At 34.2% G+C, this 23,270-nt stretch overlaps 1 protein-coding gene across 1 annotated transcript in view; it reads left to right on the plus strand.

Moving 5' to 3' along the window:
• The window catches only part of LOC111045067, a 117,676-nt gene that overhangs the window by 84,947 nt on the left and 9,459 nt on the right, over positions 1–23,270 (plus strand). Inside the window, exons 4-8 of the mRNA XM_022330374.2 lie at positions 9,278–9,431; positions 12,419–12,636; positions 15,050–15,186; positions 17,502–17,656; positions 22,047–22,125. Of these exons, the coding sequence (XP_022186066.2) occupies positions 9,278–9,431; positions 12,419–12,636; positions 15,050–15,186; positions 17,502–17,656; positions 22,047–22,125 (743 nt within the window). The remainder of the gene's footprint in view (positions 1–9,277; positions 9,432–12,418; positions 12,637–15,049; positions 15,187–17,501; positions 17,657–22,046; positions 22,126–23,270) is intronic.

The raw sequence follows: 23,270 nt of genomic DNA on the forward strand, positions 1-23,270 counted from the left end.
GATGGCATAGTTAACTATGCTTTATTTTCTATATGGTTTTACTATAACTTATGACTAGAATATCTGACTCAACCCACCACAGTTTAGCAGAAACAAGTCTGTCACATCTTGGATTTAACATTACAGTCGAGAGCGCATTAATTTCATGTCATCGGCTTGAATAACAAGCAATGTTGGGATGTTACAATAAAGATCATTATTTGACATCAAATGAATGGAAGTCTGAGAGAAAGAAAGAGTGAAACATGTAAAGCTAGAGGTGAATAACATATAATTTTGGTATTTTTGGCAAAATCATTATAGTAGGCACTGTAGTAATACAATCAAAAAGTAAGAACAATACTTTTATAAAGTATGCATGACCTACCATATTTATCCGGTTGTTGGAGAACATGGATGGTTTGTGTTGTATGCTGGCAACATAATGTTGTTTCGTACATGCTATTGACTTCACACAGTACAGTGATTTCGAATACTGCAGGTCATGGTATAAATTAATAAGTAAGAACAATGTCCTTAGTTTGATTCAGACATTCAAATTCAAGAACAGATATATTTTTTCACAGCGTTATTTCTTTCTTTTGAGAGAAATGGTCAGCTTCTTAGACATTTCTCATAGGACATACACAACTAGCGCCCAGCGGTCAAATGGGAGTGCTACATGGCTCCGATACACACGTACACTGTTTACGTCGTGACGTCATCACTCCAGTCACATTATTTGTCTGTCCCTCTCTCTGGTTTCTGGTAGAGAGTTAGTGGGGAGGATATTTTTAATATTCTTTCCGAAGAATGGACATTGATATGTCCAAATCTCCGCCAATTTATGTAGATGCATAACAATATAATTATCTACAGTTATTATATTACAAATTGCTTTTTCATATCATATACAGTTCAATAATTATTTTCTCAGTATATATTATGTAAATTCATCTATAATGTTGCTGTATTGTGAGCTATTGTATATAAGTGTATAAGCCAGTATATATTGTAATCTACATAAATAAAGTACTCAATCAATCAATCTCTCTCTCTCACTTTCTCTGGAAGTGATAACAGTATATAAACTTTCCGATAAATATCTGCTTCATTAAAATGATCATTCCTTTCCTATTGGACTCCAAAAGTGTTCCATTGATTTAGTTCGACTTGTGACGAATCTTGAAATCATGAATACATCGAATTTCCAGCTCTGACAGTATGTTGAAAAGGTTGACGACCGGGAATCCCCCGGTTTGTGAAAACCACACCACCCCATCAACTTTTTAGCACATAGCACATATTTTATTGACTCTTTCAGGCTGTCACCATGAGTGAGAAAATGAACAGTGTTGATATGTTTACTACGCTATGAGTGACGGAGGTTCAAAGTTATTAGTGTTTGGAGGTTTTAGGTATTCAAAAAATGTATCTTTATCTATCACCCACATTGTCTTTGTCATTGAAACAAAATTCAGAAATGGAAAGTCAAAACATTAGAATGAATGATTGAGACGATTTGTTTGCTAGAATCTATTTGACAGAGATTATTCATTCAAGATGACTGTATCTTAATGAATGATTGTTGGTGCAATCATGGTTCTAGCCCAATCTTTCAATATCAATTAGAATGTAATTTATAGGATGGAAATATGTATCTCATTAACTTGGCTAATATGTTGTCATAATACAGTAGTGTTTCGCTTGAAGCTTCCTTAGGATACTGTAGTGAATTTGAATTTCGCTCCTTCAGTCGGGGAACGTAATGTCGGCTGCTAGTGAGAGCGAAATGGCATCACTCGCGATGACGTCACGGACGTTCACTTTGTTACGTTCAATCTGTGAGTGCCCAAACACATTCTGACCGCTGGGCACAAGTTGCAGATTCCCGGACATCTATTGAGTAAAAGAAAGGAGACCTGTGCACTGGGCTATTGTTCCAAAAAGGTGCATCCTCAACTCTCGACTAGCATACTTTATTGTCCACTGATTCCGCTTCATTACTCTCATTATTAGTGGCCCTGTGTGCTTTCTTGAAGGCAATTCTAGCTGGTAGCACCAACGTATCTATTACTTTGTCCTTACATCTGTTACTTGTATTTTCTGCAATAATTATAGAATGTAAATCTGTGATCAAGTGCTTGTAATTATTGTATTATTTCCAATGGTTCATTTGATGAAACTCAACTTGCTCACAAGCTATATACAGACTAACTTGAGTTACATACAATTCGATACTTATTGAACGTACGATTTCTTGGCGTCCTTTCAATTAGATTGAACACAACTTGGCAAACATGATGTGTATCATGTGTTTGTCAAGTCCCATTCAATCTCAGAGAATTTATAAGGACGGCAAACAATTATACGTTCAAAAATCGATGTGGGCTTTACACACCACGTACGTTCGACTAAATTTGTACTTGTCATCGATAGTAATGTGTGTGTTTATCCAATCACTATATGGTTTACAGCTGAAAGTAACTACACTGTACACTGGTCCACTGGTGTACACTGTACTGGTACAGTATACTCCAGTGCAGTATATACTGCACCAATAGAATATACTGGTGTACACTGGTCCACCAATATATTGCTCGGAGTGGAAACCTTAACAATATACCACGAAAATGTCGATATTCAATAACAATAGGTGACCACTGAAGGGTCAGTAGAATTTCTACCTGTCCATCCATTGTTTTCGGCGGCCCCGTCTCATTTCTTTAACCCCATCTATTAATATGATAAAGGAAAGAATTGGTTAACATGAACGGGATAGAATATACGAATGACGCATCATCACGTCTGATCTACTCAACTGATCAACTTGAAATTTTTCATTTGGAAATTTCGGCTACCAAAACTTCCTGTCTAGTTTTGGTGAATATCCATATTAAATGAGATCGATTTTATATTTTCAAATCCTTTATTCTCGAAACAATATTCGAGATACTACTTCCCGCTGTGACATCATTATCGATGAACTGAGGCCCAGTTGCATAACAGCCGGTTAAATTTTAACCGTGATTAATATCATGAAAACCAATCAGAGAAGGCGTTTTTGAAAAGACGGCTTCTCTGATTGGTTCTCGTGAAATTAATCACGGTTAAAATTTAACCGGCTGTTGTGCAACCGGTTCAAACATTGAGCAGCAGAATTAGTAGTGAGGGTGAAGCCCCACGATTGGCCAGTAGCTGTTGACCAATGGAGGATGAGCTCTACTGTGATTGGCCGAGACACGACACGACCAAGTACTCCAAATATGGTCATGAGAACGATTAGACAATAACCAATAAAGAGAAACTAATAAAACTAATAATGAAACAATAAAATAAACTAATAAAGAGTATCTAATAAAACCAAATGGATAATTTGGATAAAGAATTTTGTCAGCATTCATGCTTAATTGAGATTTACCTTGAAAAGATTTTACCTTGAGTCATTGATACTGAATTATTCAAATGTAGGCTTATCATGAGTAGACGATTGTCAACTCCCTTAAAATTCAAAAGTTTCTCATTTATCAGAGTGACTAGGCAAAGAGGTTTAAATTTAGCACAATTGTTTAGTTCATGATTATAGTGTGGTCTACGTTATAATGGCAGAATTTGATTAGCATTAGTGTGCTATCCTCGTCTATCATTGGACATAGAAGATAGAGCTATCCTTTTCAAGTTTTGCAACGTTGTGAGATCGTTTTTTTAACAACTAGTAGTTGATTGATTGATTGATTGAGTACTTTATTTATGTAGATTACAATATATACTGGCTTACACACTTATATACAATAGCTTTCAATACAGCAAAATTATAGATGAATTTACATAATATAGACTAACAAAATAATTATTGAACTGTATATGATATGAAAAAGTAGTTCTGTGAACAGTAGACCCCGCGCAGTTATAAACCGCAGCCTCCTCTTATACTGTGCATCAGTGTAAATCCTGTCTGTATGTCGTGTCGGTGAGATATCGGTGTGAAAAGGCTAATGGCTGTTGGGGTTGGTGTATCAAAAATGCTAACATCAAAAGCTAATCTCCATCAAGACATACTGGCAACAGGACAGAGTTCAAAGCAGAGAAAGTTCGAGAGACAATACTATGTTATTTTAGTTATTAATTGCATGCATTATTGCACGCAATCAATAGTGAATAAAAATTGCATTCAATGAGGCATGCACTTTATAGTCTAAACAGCAGCTGATTTTCTACCAAGTTACATTGAGATATTGAATTGCATGCGTCATGGCCTGCAATTTATTATCAACTCGACAGCTGATTTATGATGAATAACTCTATAGTCTGATTTTTACTTTAATATTGGCGTATGAAGGAGGCTCCTTTTTCCTTTTATATTATCCTTGAAATTCAAAATTTCAAAAAAAATTGTATATACGTTGACGGGCAATTTAAAAAGGAACATACCTGTCAAATTTCATGAAAATCTATTACCGCGTTTCGCCGTAAATGCGCAACATTATAAACATATAAACATTAAGAGAAATGCCAAACCTCACTTCGCTCGGTCAATAAATTAATATAATTAATGAACCAAATATTCAATCTCAATTATGGAAATGTATTATTTAATCATTGGGAAATATATTTTCATGACAAATAAAATGAAATGTATTATTTTAAACAAGAATGAACAGTTGATCATATATACCAACTATTCTCTATAGAAGCCCTTCTTGTGACAAGGCAGAGAATCGGCAACGCTGTTCTACTATCTTTCATCACTGCGATTATAACGTGTAAATCACTACAGAAGGACTATATCGAGTTTTTGAGATCTTATGATCTTTACGAAGACTTTTATCATGTAGAAAACTTTAAAGTTATAACTCTCGTGAAATACGGTAACAACTTTTAGTGGAATTGATTCACACGTCAAGGTCTGGAAAAGTTTTCGCGCGAAAATTCAGCGTCTCTTCTGAAGGGGACAAGCATTTCCAATGCCGTTATGTATGTCTACGGTCTAGCGCTTCTGTGCACTCATTAAAATTACCATTCCGTTACCAAGAGTGACGGCATATCCACTGTTTCCACTACAATTTCCTTTCTTCCCCATACACCCACACTAAAATTATGCTATATTTTCTCTTTCGTTCCAACTTTTCCAGATGATGAGTTCCAATGTAATTTGGCCCAAAGTTTTTATACATATTGTCATCAGGTTTGCATTTGCAATTGAAAAACTACACTTGGAGTAGAAGTAGGTCACATTTTAGGCTGGAATTTCGTTCGATTTCAATTTCTTTTTTCAATAAATCCCAGACAAGAAGACATTTGAATCTTTCTGAGTAGTTGTGGAGGTGATATTGTGATAGATATCCATACTGAACGACATCTAGTCTTTTTATTAAGACATTTGAATCGTTGTACATTTGGAAGGAATATGGGTATCTGTGGAGAAAAAGGTATCTGTGAATGAGTATCATTAAGGCAGTGTAAATGCTAAAAATAAACTTCCCACTCGTGATATTTTTCAAAGTTTCTCGATTTTTATATCATTAAGCTATCAAAATGAAAAAGTTTTCTCAGGAAAACACTTTTTTTTCCGATCATTACTTTTTGAGATATGAGCGCCTGAAGTTTGAATTTTTGGGACAGAACATTTCAAATTCGGTAAGATATAAATCCATGGGATTTAGAGGATGGATTCTTCATGGTATTGTTGATCTAGTAAATCAAAAATTTTCTGAAAATATGATTTTTTGTAAAAGTTATTAAATTTACCAAGAATAACTCAACTAAAAGTTATATTGAAAAAATATTATCCAATTTAAATAAAAATAAAAAGGTGTACTGAACAGCCTTAAAGCTCCTCCTGTTTGTGCCAATGTTCTATGTACTATGTTCTACCTACTATCACAGAATTACAAGGAGTTTATAGGAGTTTTAGGAGGACATTATAGGAGTTCTAGGAGGACATTATAGGAGTTTTCTCTGCTACTATGTATATGGTGATTGGTGCATATCAGAGATGACTCGATCTGCGTCACGGCTCACGAGTCAGTGTCAAAGTCATCTTCTCAGAGTTGTATTCAGACTGGAAAACTGCCAAGATATTGTCTCATGAAGTAAGTAATTAACATGGAAGTGACAATGGAATAACTACATCAGTAGGGCAGTAGTTTTTACGGGTGTCATTTCTTCAGAGAACTCTTCTCGTAATGCAAGATACGATCAGCTAGAACTAGTGTTATTGGCAATGGTTATTATTTTTCAACATAAATTATTGTAATTTTTAGTACGTGGTGAGTCGAAACCCGTTCTTTTTTATATGTTTCGAAAAGTGTTATTACGTTTTATTGTTTCAGCTGAACCGCAAAGAGAAATTACACTCATATTCTAAAGCCTCATATTACATTACATACTAGCACAAAGAAAAGAGAAAAATTTTCCTTCTTGTACTTGGTACAGGTGCTGGCTTACATTGAGCATACATGACAGAGGCAGAGAATTTGACTTCGGATTATTGTTAGGGGGTCCTTAGTGTATATGAAACTCGATGGCGTCACGTCCCAGGGTGGTCGACAGATTGGGGGGTGAATTATTGTAAAAAACGCGCGCTCATAAAATCGCCTGTCCTGCAGTTACTATTCTCAGTAATACCAGTAAGAATATCGTTGTCTCTCAAATAAAAAATATTGAATAATACTTTTAATTGGTAATACTTCAGAAGTACAAGTTTTTTGTTTGGTCCTGCAAAATTATTTCTCTAATAAGTGAATATTTCCTATTTTAGTGATGATATATTTCTTCTATGTTTGGTTTTTAAGCATCTAAATTGAAAAATCAACTTTGTGAAAATAATTAAGGGCTGAAAATTTTGTGAAGTTAACAACTACAAGACTTAACCTATTTCGGACTATGTGTAACCTTATCTAAATTAGGGAGAGGAATAGCAAAAGGTTACCCTATTTTTTCTCTCCCTATCATTTTGATGATGTACTTATTGTATCAATCAATAAAGAATACATTGGAGAGATTCAGGAATTATCCCACAACCCGTCAAATCAATAGCTTTCAACCGTAGGTCATTTATTTATTTATTTATTATTTATTTATTTATTTATTTATTTTTTATTTATTTATTTATTTATTTATTATTTATTTATTTATTTCCAACGGTACACACCTGTCATGTAGTATTCCTTCAGCGATCATTAGTCCGACAGCACCTATTATTTGGTTCTTGTTCAGAGTGATTCTACGTGGTCCTGGGAATATTTAAGGATCCGGATGTCTGTATCTCACACTTTGTTTCAAAAGTTCACCCATTCGTAGCCTTCAAGATAGAGTTTTTATTTTGGAGTGTGTCAAGTTTGAAGATCTATTAGGACTATAGCAAGTGTCAATTTTAAATATTTATTTTGGGAAATTTTTTTAGCGTGTTTAAATTTCGGAGGGCTTTTATGGAAATTTATTCCTGCTAGTGCCAATTTTGGATAGCTTTTGAGGCGAATGTAAATTTTAGGCTGGGCGTACACCGGTTAGTCAAGTCGAGACTAGTCACGTTTAGTCATTAATTAATTATTAATTATAACTTAATTATTGATGAATCAAATGAACTTTATTCTTTATTGATTTATACAATAAGTACATCATCAAAATGATAGGGAGAGGAAAATAAGGTAACCTTGTGCTATTCCTCTCCCAAATTTAGATGAGGTTAGTCCAAAATAGGTTAAGTCTTGTAGTTGTTCACTTCACAAAATTTGCAGTCCTTAATTGAAGAGGTGGATTCCAAAAGGGCTTAAGTCATTTTTTTCAAATTTTGAGATTTTAGTTGAATCTGATCCTAGAGCATCATTCTAACATTGGAAAAACAATTCATGCCATAACAGCTTAAGTCAAGTATATTATACACATTACAAATCAGTAATGTTTGTAATAATTATTCATTAATTATTTTTTAACTTACTGAGCTGTGTTTTGTTTTTCTTATTGATTCTGATTGTAATATTGTGAGTTTGAATAAATAAAATTTGAATTGAAAAATTGAATAGTCACAATACTTTACGTGGTTGCTTATGAAGACATGTCTAATTGCATTGTCTAATCAGTGTGAGTTGACTAATCGAGTGTAAATTTTAGGCTGGACGTACACAGGTTAGTCAAGACGAGACTAGTCACGTTTAGTCACAATACTTCACGTAGTTGCTTATGAAGACATGGCTAATTGCAATGTCTAATCAGTGTGAGTTGACTAATCGAGTGTAAATTTTAGGCTGGACGTACACAGGTTAGTCAAGACGAGACTAGTCACGTTTAGTCACAATATTTCTCATAGTTGCTTATGAAGACATGTCTAATTGCAATGACTAATCAGTGTGAGTTGCGTCACAAGCAACAATGTTAAGTAATGTGACTAAACGTGTCTGATCATGTCTTGTCTTGTCTTGACTAACTGGTGTGCGCCTAGCCTTGGGGTGCCATTTTGGCGAGTCTCAATATATTTCAGAGAGATATTTATATAGGTGTCATATTTGCGAGTTTCAATTATAGATAGCTACGAGTCACCAACGAAACCAAAAAAGATCAAGCCACTGCCGTTTGGAAGGAAATTGATGGCCACGGTATTTTGGGATTGATTTGGCATTACATTGATTGACTTTACGCCACGCGGAACGACTGTAAATGTAAATGCAGAAACTGTGAAACACTCTTCAAGTTGCGGCGTGCCATTCAGAATCGCCGCCGCGGACGACTTACCGACGGCATCATACTGTTGCACGATAATGCTCGCCCACATGTGGCTGGTAAGACGCTCGATATACTGAACAGATTTGGATGGGAAATTTTCAGTCACCCACCATACAGTCCAGATTTAGCACCTTCAGATTACCATTTGTTTGGAAAATTGAAAGAATTTTTGGGAGGTAAGCAATTCGCGGGTGATGACGAACTTAAAGATGCCGTGAATCGATGGCTAAATGAACTGGCGGCAGAAGAATACGACGAGGGTATATTAAAGCTGGTGAATCGCTATGACAAATGTCTCAATTCATATGGCGACTATGTAGAGCACTAATGTAAGTTGTGTATTTCATTCTGTACCACTTTGTTTGAACATATTTTTTTAATAAATTTTTTTACAACAAAACGGTCTTTACTTTAGAGATAACCCTCGTATTTTGAAGAGCTATTTATGCATGTGACAATTTTGTCAAGTGTCAATTTGGAAAGCTATTGATGCCTACGGCGATTTTAGCAAGTGTTGATTTTGGTGAGTTATTTTTAAGATTCATTCTAAAAATTACTTTTTTGGTGTCTGTTATAGGTGGTGTTCGTGGGAGATGGGTACGTGCCAGTTACCACCCAGCTCAGATCAAGACCTATATCACATACAGAGCCACAGCATCACGATTGGCGTTTACAGACCGTGGAAGGGTGGGACGCACGTCGTCATGGAAACAATAAAACGCGTGTGCAACGTAAGTTAACTGAAAAATCCTCTTAAATCTGACGCTTTTCTCAAATCTCTTTGGCTTGGTGCTAAAACTACCAATGTCAATTTTTTCAAAAATGAGTTTAATACACTAATACATCACATGGATCATCCATGAATATAGAGTTCACACAGCATGTTATTAGATCTGTGGCTTGGTGCAAGAACTACCAATGTCAAAATATCAACTTTCTCACAAATCAGCTTGAAAGCTCACCTTGTATTTTCCAACTACGGCATTTCGATACTGAAATGCGAGTGCTAGAAATGCAGAAGTCGAAGTCGACATTGGTAGTTCTGGCACGGAGTATAAATTACAATCTAAAAAAAATGTCTTCATTAGTAGTTTTCACACTCTGAGAGTGGAATTACTAAATACTAAAACTAACTTACTAAATCATGATATTTGTAGTATAAATTGTATAACTTTTTATTGCTTTGAGATTGGCACTTCTGGAACTGGAATAACATCGATTAACATTAACATTAACATATAACATCGATTATTTCCAGTTCCAGAAGTGCCAACCTCAAGGCAATAAAAAGTTATACAATTTATACTACAAATGTCATGATTTAGTAAGTTAGTTTTAGTATTTAGTAATTCCATTCTCAGAGTGTGAAAACTACCAATGAAGACATTTTTTTTTAGATTGTCACCATTTTTTTATACTCCGTGCCAGAACTACCAATGTCGACTTCTGCACTTCTAGCACTCGCATTTCCGTATCGAAATGCTGTAGTTCGAAAATACAATGTGAATTTTGAAGCTGGTTTGTGAGAAAGTTGGTATTTTGACGTAGGTAGTTCTTGCACCAACCCACAGATCTAATAACATGCTGTTTGAACTCTATATTCATGGATGATCAAACATCCATGCCATCGGCGGGATTCGAACCCACGAACCAGGTGGTGTTAGCGGACCAAAGATCGTAACGCTCCTCACCAATAGGTCTTCTCTCTTTCACTATTTCAACTTGATATCTCATGCCATTTGAAATCATTAAGTTTTTTTTATTATATGAATTGTTGTAGCTATTAGAAAACTGGATTTTCAATGTGATATGATAATCATATGTCATAAATCAGTTGTTTGAATTATTCTAAATCATCAGAAAGTTTGTTATTTTATCTCAGTTTATTTTAGTCAATAAAAGCCATTATTCTAGCTCTTCAATGGTCTCTATTTATTACAATTATATTGACTAAAATAAGTACCGGTAATCAAAATGCCAAAGAGAAAAACCCGGGATCGAAATAATGTTGAATCTCCATCACGGAATTAGGATAAGCCTACCGAATTTATCTCGAAATGAACCCGTTGATACATCTTTCAACTCGGAATCAATTGGGAAAATTCTCAAACCAAAATGTCTAAGTGTGGATCCAGATTCTCCTAGTCAAATCAAATCAAATCAAATTTATTTGCCATAATATTGGAAATACAAATCAAAATAGACAATACAAAGTTTTACACATTAATATAAACAATTTCTATAAGTACATAAAAAGTGCACCAATAGTGCACTTTGGATGCACCACCTAGTGCACCAATGGAATGGAGACACTGGAAAAGAATGCTGGATGCCTACTTGAAAGGAAACTATTACACTGAAGATACGAAATTGGATATCTTAGTTACCTTGCTGTCAGCTGAAAATTACAAATTGATAATAGATTGTACTACATTCGAGGAAAGTATCTCCATCCTTGAAGGCATATTTATCAAGAAGAAAAGCGAAATCTTTACAAGGTACCTTCTCTCTATAAGAAAACAAAAACAAGGTGAGTCCATCGATAATTTTTTTCCTAAAACTGAAAGAACTCAGCCTAGAATGTAATTTTACAGCGATTTATTACACATTACGGTCTCTATTTATTACACAATGTAAATCTTGTAAAGAGAAAAGTCTTTCTCTAATTATTTCTCTACAATCGAAAAATGAAATAAAAAATGAGTATAATAATTGCAGAGGGATTGATTTATAATAAAATATAATAGTAGATATCATTGAGTTGAAATAATTGAAAACTAGGTATGAAGGAATTTATAAAATAATGCTACATTGTCCATGAGTTCTTCTCGATTATGAAATATATGTTTTAACCTGGCAATATCCATACGACATGGTCGTATTCGTACGTTTCAATAGGTTCTCACTTGATATTTTTTTTGTTATTGGTGAGTCCATATGTTATGGATAGCAATATCCATACGACATTTCAATATGTACCTACTTGATAGTTGTTTGTTATTGGTGAGTATTAAACAATGCTTGTTCGTTCTTTTAGTAATTTATGGATGAAGAGAAATTAGCTTACATTCGATTATATCTGATTGTCTGAACTGTACTCTAGTTCATCTAGGATCAATTTTTTTTTAACATTGGTGAAAAGTTATTACTTATTACAGAACAACTATTACAGACTACAGGCATTAAGCCCAAAACAGTCTTCACTACCATTTACAATCGAATAAAGTAAGTTACTAAAAGAAATAAAAATGAGAGATACAGTACATGCAATTCACAAATACATAAGAAAGTTGATAAGTATGAGGAAAGCATAAGTAATTGTAAGTAATCTAAGCATAAATAATAAGTACAGAATAAAAACCAATCTAACTTATCCAAACTTATCTAAAACTTATCCAATAATTTATAAAAAGAATAGGCCTACAATTGAGCATAGAAACAGGTTAAGGGAAAACATGTGCTACTGTGGGAAGAAAATTGATGAAAGCAGAGAAGAAAAAAGAAAAAGTTTTAACAGCAAATATTCAAGTATAAAAGTTAAGGGATTTAAACTGTAGGTTTGATCAACTCTATAAAACTATAAATTAAAGGTGAGGCATGTAATTTTCCTTGTCTATTCTTATTTAGTAATACTGAAAAACGCTTGAGAATGTCAGAAAAATTCATGATTAATAACAGGTATATATTGTGTATTGATATGCAAAAATTTGATTTCAAGATATCGAAGCTGAGTGCCAGGACGACTATATGAAGATTCGTATAGGCTTCAACGGATCTTTCGGTGGTTTACTATATTCGTCAGGCTATTCGTACGACCCGGACTGTGTGTACATCAATGGAACTGGACGGGATTATTACGAATTCTATATCCAGCTCAATCGATGTGGTACACTCGGCAAAAACTCAAGACAAGAAGATGCCAGGAAAAATCCAGCAGTAAGTTATGATGATTTCTCGATTGATTGACATTGTCTTACTTCTTCTTCTTCTTCCGAGCCTATGTCCCATTTCTCTTGGGGTCGGCCCTACTAGTCCTTTTCCGCCATTCCGGGCGTTGTTGAGTCAGTTCAGGCTCTAAATCCGTCGTCCTCATATCCTTGGAAATGTTACCCATCCAGGTTGTCGGCGGAATTGACATTGTCTTACTGAAGGGAGAATAGTAATTATTATTATTGGTTTATAATAAATTAATCGACAAACCTCTTTACTAGCTTCCGACCTTTGATTTTGGCCTATTTTGAGAGAAAATCATTGGAAAACTCACACTTCCAGTCGTGTGTTGATGCAAAGGATATTATTCTATATCCTTATCAGCGAGTCGACAATTATTTGTTGAAACACCACCGACTTATGTAGTTACATTACAATATTATATTATTGATATTCAAGTTGCTTTCATTCTGATCGATAATTTTTCATACCTTTGAAAAATACTCGTTGTATAATTTAGCTATATTGTCATCTATTATACACTAGTGTATGAGCCAGAATATATTGTAATTTACATGAATGAAGAACTCCAATCTAACCTTGAATTCATTTTTAATTGGGTTCCTCAATGTCTGAGGGTTTAAAGGTTTTTGAAAATCAATATTCTCTGGAAATCTAGAAACATTTTTATTTATGTTACACATTGGAGAGGAAGAAAAGTCAAAAGTGGAGGAATTTATAAGTCCTTGTTAAGTCCTTAGGACTTATAAGGACTTAGTCCTTAGGGACTTATAAATTCCTCCACTTTTGTATTTCCTTTCTCTCCAATGTGTAACATCAATAAAAATGTTTTAAGATTTCTAGAGAATATTGATTTTCAAAAACCTTTAAACACTCAGACATTGAGGACCTACATATAGAAAGTATTTATAAGTCCCTACGACTTATGACTAAGTCCTTAGTCCTTAAGGACTTATAAATTCCTCCACTTTCGTCTTTTCTTTCTCTCCAATATGTAACATAAATAAAAATGTTTCAAGATTTCTAGAGAATATTGATTTTCAAAAACCTTGATTTTTAAAAGGACTAAGTCCTTATAAGTCCTAAGGACTTAACAAGGACTTATAAATACTTAAGAACTTATAAATTCCTCCACTTTTGTATTTTCTTTCTCTCCAATGTGTAACATCAATAAAAATGTTTTAAGATTTCTAGAGAATATTGATTTTCAAAAACCTTTAAACCCTCAGACATTGAGGAACCCAAATAGATGATCAATATATTGTTTCACAGAAATTAATGGTGATTGAAGAAGAATCCAACTTTTTTCATTGATAAGGAGTTAATATGTATATTCTATCATTTGATATGAATAGTTTGAATACTATACTACCATGTGTTTACTTCTGTGTATGTTGAATAATCTAACTATTTTTCAATGTATGATTCCATTACGAACTGCTTGTTAAATAATCACTTCTGAACAACTAATTACGACATAGCAGTCAACTTGACTAGTTGTTCAAAAGTGATAAACTATTTTTATTCAATATGCTCTATTGCAATATGCATATGATAAACTATTTTATATTCAATATATTCATCGTGGAAAAATGAACATGCCTTCATCAAGAAACTTATATTCAATGTGAGAAGAACAAGCCAAGTATTTATTTCAATTGTGGTCAAAACTAAACTTTTATTAATATCCTCATAAGAAACTAATGTTAAAAGATGAAATGAAAGAGGTTTTGTCAGTTCCTTATGTGGAATAGACAAAATCTCTTCCATTAAATGAAATAAATAATAAATAAATAAATGTTTATTTCCCCAAAAAAACTAAAACTACAACATCAATTACACAAAATATTAGATAAATTACAATATTACATACAATAGTTAGTTACAAAAAATCTTATAATGTGTCCTCTACTTGTTTAGTTTTTTCTGTGTGGAGATTGACCTAATCCACTATGGCGTACCATGTTCTAGAGTAGGTTTTGTTAGTTTTTCTGTGCGTATTATTAATTAGTTAGTGTTTAGTAAGTCATTAGGTGGTTAGTTGTTGTTTGAAATAATGTTTTCTATGTTCTGTCTTCCTTTGCTCATCAACCAATTGTGTAATATTGTTTTGAAACAATTAACTTTCCAGGATGATTAATCTGTTTAAAGTTTGCAGGAAGTTCATTATATAATTTTGGTGCTAAATGATTGAAATGTCTCTGGTATAGTGCCTTCCTTGCAACACTGGTGATGAGAAGATTCCTGTATCTGGTGTTGTGGTTGTGGTTTCTGGTTTGAAATGTTGTTGGGTTCTTCTGTAATCTGAATTATAACTAAATTATGGAGGAATTCCATTATTACATCTTTGTATCTAGTGTGAAGTTTAGAATCTAATCTATTTTATTTTGTTTCATAGAAAAATTTGATGTGGAATACTGTAACAGTTCAATACAATCCTTTAATAGAGGAGGAGTGGGATGAACACTTCAAAGTTACCTGCGAATACGGTTATGACTTTTGGAAAACAGTCACATTTCCTTTCCTGGATGTTGAGTAAGTTTCTCACCGTCATTTTAATCCTCTTAGTTTTTCATTTTCAAGTATTCTATGCTTATGAGAAATCTGTGAAGGGTCATTGAAAGACGTTGTGACTTGCATGTAGCTGCTCACACGGAACGCTACCAGCAAGTGCACGCGTACAGAGTGAGTGTTCCTATATTGCTCTTTCCAGATTTTGTTTCTCATCTGCACGATTGGTCATGCATAACCAAGCTTGCACTTGCACACATACGTATCCAATGTGATCACGACCTAATGTTCCACTGTCAATTATTTAAAATAACTATGATAGTTAGAATTATGTCATATAGAATTCATGATAGAACAGTTACATGATAGAACAGATATGAGGTTCGGAACAGGCAGATATGCCTAAAACCCGAAGGGTAGTAGTAGTAGTAGAAGAAGAAGAACTGATGTGCTTGTAAACTGGAAAACATATATTAAGGAGGAACAACCGCATATCAAATATATCAAGGAGGAGGATAGTCATTCTGAAGAAGAAGAAGAAGGAAATAATGGGTCATATGAATACAGTTGAGCATTTGCTTATACTCCTAAAATATGGAGCATTTGTTTCATTTTCTATAAATAAACGTGAGCAAAACCTTTTGCTCATGCTCATCAAAAAAATAGTTTGAGCATTTGCTCAAAAGTAGAAGCTTATACTCAAAATCGTATGAATAAACTAGAGCATTTGATCGACTTTTGAAGCAAACGCTTTAAAAAAGGTGAGTCTAGTCCAGAGCAGCTTTTCACCTTTTGCTCATAGTAAAATGGCTCAACTAATTCGTATGAGGAAGAGGAAACTATACAAGATACGATCACAACCAATAGTTGAGAACTATAAAGCTCTTTTCAGATTCAACCATGATATCACCTTTATTCCTACAAAAGATATAAAGATAGGCATCACAAAATAGGAAATAGGCATTAAAGAAGATGAGAGTGTAGACGATTATAAGAAGGTTATTGATATTATAAGATTATGCTGAAGATTATTATAGAGATGACATTTTTTCACGCTATTATTTCAAAATTCTAAACTCAACTAATCTAAAACTCAATTCATAAATAGAAAATAGAGCTGACGACGCAAACACAAGCGGTGTCTCCTACTTGCATATTTAGCGCTTACGTGAGCTACGTATAAAAACAAAGAAATGCCACAAAGGCGAATCAGCTGATGAAAAATCTTTAAAATACGTGATCATTTACTCCAGAGTTCAGGAGCATAAGGTAAGAGTATAGGGTAAAGCTCATTCATATAGAAATGAGCAAATGTTTATGCTTCTACCTAATGCTCATGAGCAAAACCTTATGCTCCATGCTCATGCTCATGAGCATATGCTTTGGTTTTATTCATATGGCCCATTGTCAAAAACCAATTTATTTTTGAATAACTATAATTGAACTGATGATAGAATAGTCAATCTAGTTAAGGACTGGACGTTACTTGCTTGAAGTTTTATCAAACGAACTTTTATCTTAGACCTACGTCCAAAATTGATGTGTATGAAGACGCCGATTTAGTCTCATGTGCCACTGCCTTTAGACTTTTATCTCATGCGCCCCTAGACTTCGTATAGAATTTATATATGGTTTAGTTTATAATACAGGTTTGTGTTAAAGTTGGTGTCGTGTGAACAGAGATTTGAGCAAACTTGGCTCAAAGCCAGATTTGCGTAAACCTGGCTCTGAGCCAAGTTTGCGCAAATATCGTTGTCCCGGCCTTACGACCACGGCGGTCGTGTTTAGTCGAGACAAGAGACGACCACTACACGGCGTCCGTGCGATGAAAATCGTTGATCGATTATAGATTCTATTAGATTAAACATAACTTGGCAAACAGATGAAATGATTAATTGTTTGCCAAGTTCCGTTCAAGTTAGATTCCATAAGGATGGCAAAATATCGAACATCCAAAAATCAATGATCGATAATTAGTTGGTTCTATTAGGTTAAACATAACTTGGCAAACATATGAAGTGCGTACTTGTTTTCCAAGTTCCGTTCAAGTTAGATTCCATAAGGACGGCAAAAAATCGATCGTCCAAAATTCGATGTGTGTGTGTGTGTAACTGGTTTAACTAGTTTCTATTCATTACTCCGGTTTGCTTGTGATCCATTTTTCGAATTCTAATATCAATAATCGAGGCTGATAAAGCTCCTCTTCAGGAGTGAAATGCATTCCTCAATACTCCAAGAGAAGTAAGTGTTTTTTTCAAATATTTACAAGTAACACAGTGTCTGAACTACAACAAAGTCATCAATAATCATTACTAAATATTTTCGTATTTGTTTATCAGGGTAGCAACTGGAAATCCTGTAGTATTCACACTGTCTCCTCCGGAATGCTACATGGAAATTCGTTACGGTTATGGAACAGCTGGGAATCGAGTTGGTGGACCCGTCAGAGTTGGGGATCCACTCACCTTGATCATCTACATGCGCAGTAAATACGGTAAGTAAATTACCATAGAATAAAACAATCTTTTAAGTATAAGTTTTCTCTGATATTACCCATTCCATTATTCAAACAACCCAGCCATCCAAATAACCTCATGATCCATTTATCCTTACCATTGAACAATATCGGGGCACCGAGCTTCGCTCGTTATTTTTATTTATTGATAAACAGAACATAATTCTCTAAATTGATCGTGTTTATATTTCACAGCTGGCTATACGTCATCTTATGAATTTCGGGGATGCGATATTTTGATTTTTCACATACTCACGTTTTTACTATACACAGCTGTTTCAGCCAAGGATGAATTATCCTTTTAATGTCATTCAGTGAGTTTTCTCAAGGATGAGACCTAGTGCAATCGAATCTTCATATCATAAACCTACTATGTCCCAAATTTCGTGAAAATCGTTAGAGCCTTTTTCGAGATCCGTTAAACATAAATAACCAGATATAAAAATAGCCAGATATAAAAATAGCCAGTTATAAAAATAACCAGATATAAAAATAACCAGATATATAAATACAGAAATTGCTCGTTTAATATAATAGGATTAGAGACTTGTCTGTGACAGATATTAAATTAGGAATCAAGAATTTTCTAAAAAGAATCTGTTTTTTCAATGTTAATGAATATTTTAGATTCAATATGGAAAATTCATAAATTGTGATGATGTATAAAAGTGATGATTTATAAATTGTGATCATATGTAGTCCTATGATAAAGATTGTGATTTTTATTACGTGGACTATACTTGTTCAATATTTGTCGTTGGCAATAAATAGATTTGATTTGATAGATACTGATCTTTGCAAGATACTCATGCAAAGCTTACCACGGCTAGTGTCACCTTAGAATTGGACCAATATATTTATACGGATAAAAGTTCCAGTAAATAATTTATAGTTCCTGATTCTTTATTATTCAACATCATTTGAACGCTATCGAAATCCTATAATCATCAATGTAGTATCTTACTGAATAAAATATTTTTATACTGATAAAAGTTCCAGTAAATAATATATATATTTCCTGATTCTTTATTATTCATCATCATTTGAACGCTATCGAAATCCCATAATCATCAATGTAGTATCTATACTGAATAAAATTGTTATTCACTACCTAGATTCTATTCAGTTCTAGTATATAGTTCATTACTCATCATCTCCAACTAAATAAGAAACCATGCTGATTACTCAACACAGAATTTATTGCAATGAATCTTCCAGATGGATTCGATATTTTGGTGGACATTTGAAGATGACTGATTTTTCTGCTCGAGGAATGGAGAAAAGATTTTATGTTTGAGTGGATAACTCACCCTGTATTGTAGCGAAACGTCTCATATTATAGCACGACACTTGTTAGGTCAACCTCTATCCATAGCCCCAATATCATACAAGTCTGAGAGATTTATATTTCCATGAAATCCATGAATAAGAAGAAGCATAATTGATTTTTGCAAAAATGGCCGAAAATTAAAATAGCTTAAACTCTCAGGAATGATAAGTACTTGACTAGAGGAAAAATAACATAACAATAATAAAAATGTCATCACATTGGCGAAATTCACTCCCATCCTATTCTTGAGTTATAAGCATTTTGAACTCAACGAAATCTCATAATCATCAATTTAGTATTTGATTCAGTAGATTCTATTCAGTTCTAGTCAGTGAGGACTGAATGTAATAGAGAAGCCTTGCTCATAACTGAATGCAGAGCGGGAGCGTGCTTGACCCACCAACTCTGGTTAAAAACCCCGCCATAGCCGTCTCAAGCTTTATATTGCAAGCGTTACTTGAATTGTCCATATCTCCAGTTCCAATGGGAATATTGGAATATTGATGTTGATGGCTTTCTCAGATTATTATCTACAATTGAAGTCATAAACTTTCATCGTAGCTGTCACTGTTTGCATGTTATCCGTGTACAAACCGAAATAGTATAATATTTGACGATTACATATACTTTCATTTTTATCTATGAACAATTATGGAAGCGTTCAACGAAAAAATGTTATCGATCGAATTTGTAGTGCATGAAAAGACCTTTCTATTGATATATAATAATACGTACTTGGTGGTCACAGAGCAACACACCAATGTTTTCAAAGAAAAAATAATAATACATCATCACTTGAAGCTGAGTGAGCATTGTACTACTGGAGTGAAGCGAGAATATAGAATAATTACATACAATACCATCAATGGTACAATGGATTTGATGAGTTGACATTTATTTACAGACACTTTTTCCTATTGTTCATGACTTATATATGTACTGCATTTATGCTTTTTACTACACTAACTTGATTCTGAATTTGTTTAATTTCAGCGACTCATTTCATAGGAAAAGAGTCATTGATAGAATAGAAGTGCCTTTGTCAAAGAATAGATTTTTTCGATCCCTAGAAAGTCGAAACGAAATAATTATTTCATTTTGAAATTCATTTATATTCAGCCGTGTATAATCATAAAAATTGGCTAATTGAGTCCATAGAGAGAATATATTTTTCTCAATAACGATTAAGAAATAATATATACAGTATATAATATATAGCTGTAGAGTTATTTGTGTATTGTTAAGTGTAAATGATGAGTTCAGTGTATTAATTTATATGTGTTATGAAGTCTGACCAAAACATCAAATTAATGAGTGTGACCTGATCAGAATACATCATATTCTCGAACTGAATATCAAAGGTAACTTCCAGCTTACATGATATTTTTACAGTCCTATAATTACAATATTAGTCAAGTGTTGTTTAACCCTCCTAGTACCACGTGTTTGCATGAGACATAGAAGACCAGGTGGGGTCGTTTCCGACCCAGTCCCCAATTAAGATTTTTCCCTCACAAAATTTAATTTGAATTCGAATGAAAATATTATTTATTTATATAAATATTATATATATATAAACATATACATATATTATATACATATATTTAAAAGGGGAAAAAACACTTGAATGATTAAAAACTTTTTATATATGAGTGCAAAATTCCAGCTTTCCAGTGCTTCTAAATCTACATCAGAGTGTGGTTAAACCACAAACAAGCTTGCTGGTATTTACAAATTAAAAACTAAATCTGCATAAAAAAAGCATAGAAATACGTAATGACATGCCTAGATAGGATAGAAATAATCTGTTGTAATTTATAAACTAGTTATATTCTCTCTGGGAACTTCATAAGGTGTTTCTATGCATCTATACAGATTTCATTTCTATCTGTAAGTTGAAATTTCATTTATATCATTACCCACGATCTATTATATGCACGCTAAAAGTGTGTAATAACTATTCCACTTAACGAGAACGCAAGTTGAATAGAGAAATTCAAACAATAAGCATCGAAATAAGTTGAACAAGAAAGGCCATGTGGGGTTGGATGCGACCCCGTTCTTGACACCTAACATTTTAATTGGCGATAATAAAAAAAGTTTACTTATCACGAACCTAAGCTCTGGTCTATGTCTGGAGAAATACTGAAGGAAAGGTTACATGGAAGGGGGTGGCGTTTCCACCACCAACATGCCCACAAACCGATAAGCAATGGCGCCTGGGGTCGGATACGACCCAACGTGGTACTAGGAGGATTAAGAGCAGAGTCACAGTGATCCATCACTGGCTTTGTTTCGTTTGAACGCATAATCTGTGATCATCAAGTATGTATGATTTTATATAAATATGAAGGTCTTCCTGTGTACTAGAAGTTCTATTAGTAGCATTTTGTTGTTTAAAGCTTGCAAAATATCCTTTTGAAGAGAATATAAATCCATGCAAACATTGAATATCGAACTATTTCAGCTTGCACACTGATAACTATCAAATACTTGCAGATAAAATGGGAAAGTATGACATTAATTGTAGGGAATGATGTGAGAAAGACATGGACATTAATTTTGTTTTGATATTTTCATTGGTACTAGAGATATGGACAATTTCCGTAACGCTTGCAATATAAAGCATTGAGACGGCTAAGGCGAGGTATTCAACCAGAGAGTTGGGGTGGGGGGGGGGTAAAGCACGCTCCACACTACGGGAAGGCTGTTCTATTACATTCAATACTCACTGGTTCTAGTATATGGATAGTTCATTACTCATCATCTCCAACTATATACAAAACCGTGCTGATTAATCAATACAGAATCTATTGTAATGAATCTTTTCCTTCCTTTCAGATGGATTCGATATTTTCATAAACATTATTTGAACTCATTATTCGAAATCTCATAATCATCAATTTAGTGTTTGAATCAGTAGATTCTATTTATTTCTAGCATAAAGCTCATTAATCATCATCTCCAACGACTAGATAAAAAACCATGCTGATTACCCAATACAGAATTTATTGTAATGAATTTTTCCATTTTTTTCAGATGGATTCGATATTGTGGTGAACGATTGCTATGCTCATAACGGCGCTAACAAGAGGATACAGTTGATTGATCAATATGGGTGAGTACAGTAGTAGCTTAACCCTAGATGGCCTAGATCATTTAATCTTTCGTCGTTTTTGGGGGGGAATGATGCCCACATGAGATTCTTGCTTGTGCGTGGATGATGGATTGATGAGATAATCAAACGTCCATGCTATCGGCGGGATTCGAACCCACGAACCAGGCGGTGCTAGCTGACCGAAGCTTGTAACGCTTCTAGACAACCCGCCCGGCAAATATTTGACATTACAATATTGTAATGCGGTGTGTATAACTGCATTGCTTAAACCGGCGACAGATCTTTTTCCATCCATCTATCTACAGACTCTGCAGAGCTACCGAGTTTGGTGTGAATACCTCTCAAGTCTATGAAACTGCGTGTGATATTGACTGATTGACTCCCCTTTCTTATGCCAGCGCCACACTCTTGCCAAGTGCGTCCGAATGACGACAAGCGCGAGAGTGTGGATGGCAACTATGCGAGTGCTTGTCATCACTTGCCTTTGCTTCAAGATGAGATGAGCAAAGGCCAGCCAAGCGCTTCCATCCACACTCTCGACAAGTGACTCGGTGAGCGACTTGGCAAGAGTGTAGCCTAGGCATCAAAACCTCCTAAATTTTTCATAGTTGAAGTATTGACATTTTCCCAGCCGAGTTCAAATGAATCAGATACTCCAATCATATACCTTAATTTCGTAACAAGAACTCATCTAAAACACGCTCACAGCTACGTTTACACTATGTAGATAGAGAGCTATATGAAATTTGAGCTACATATAGCTCTGTCAGCTACATATAAAGCTAGGTTTACTCTAGATTTATAATTATATTTAGAACATGTAGCAGAGCTATATAGCAGAGCTACATGTAGCAGAGCTATATAGCTCTGCTACATGTTCAAAAAGTGACACTGGAAATCTGCTATATAGCAGTTTTAAGCCTATTTTCTCAGCTATATAGCAGAAATTGAGCTTTCCAAAGTTTTTGGTAAACATCAAAGAGAATCAGAGCTACATGTAGCTCTGTTACATGTCAATTTTTGTTTATAGCAGAGCTAGATGTAGCTGCTCTGTCCTTGAAGGAAGTCTACCGCAGCTGTTTACTGCTGTTTGCAGCTGTTTGGTGCCTCCTGGATTTACAACCTGATATACTGTACTCATTTAA

This window comes from Nilaparvata lugens, chromosome X (assembly GCF_014356525.2).
Source record: "Nilaparvata lugens isolate BPH chromosome X, ASM1435652v1, whole genome shotgun sequence".
Lineage (NCBI taxonomy): Eukaryota > Metazoa > Arthropoda > Insecta > Hemiptera > Delphacidae > Nilaparvata > Nilaparvata lugens.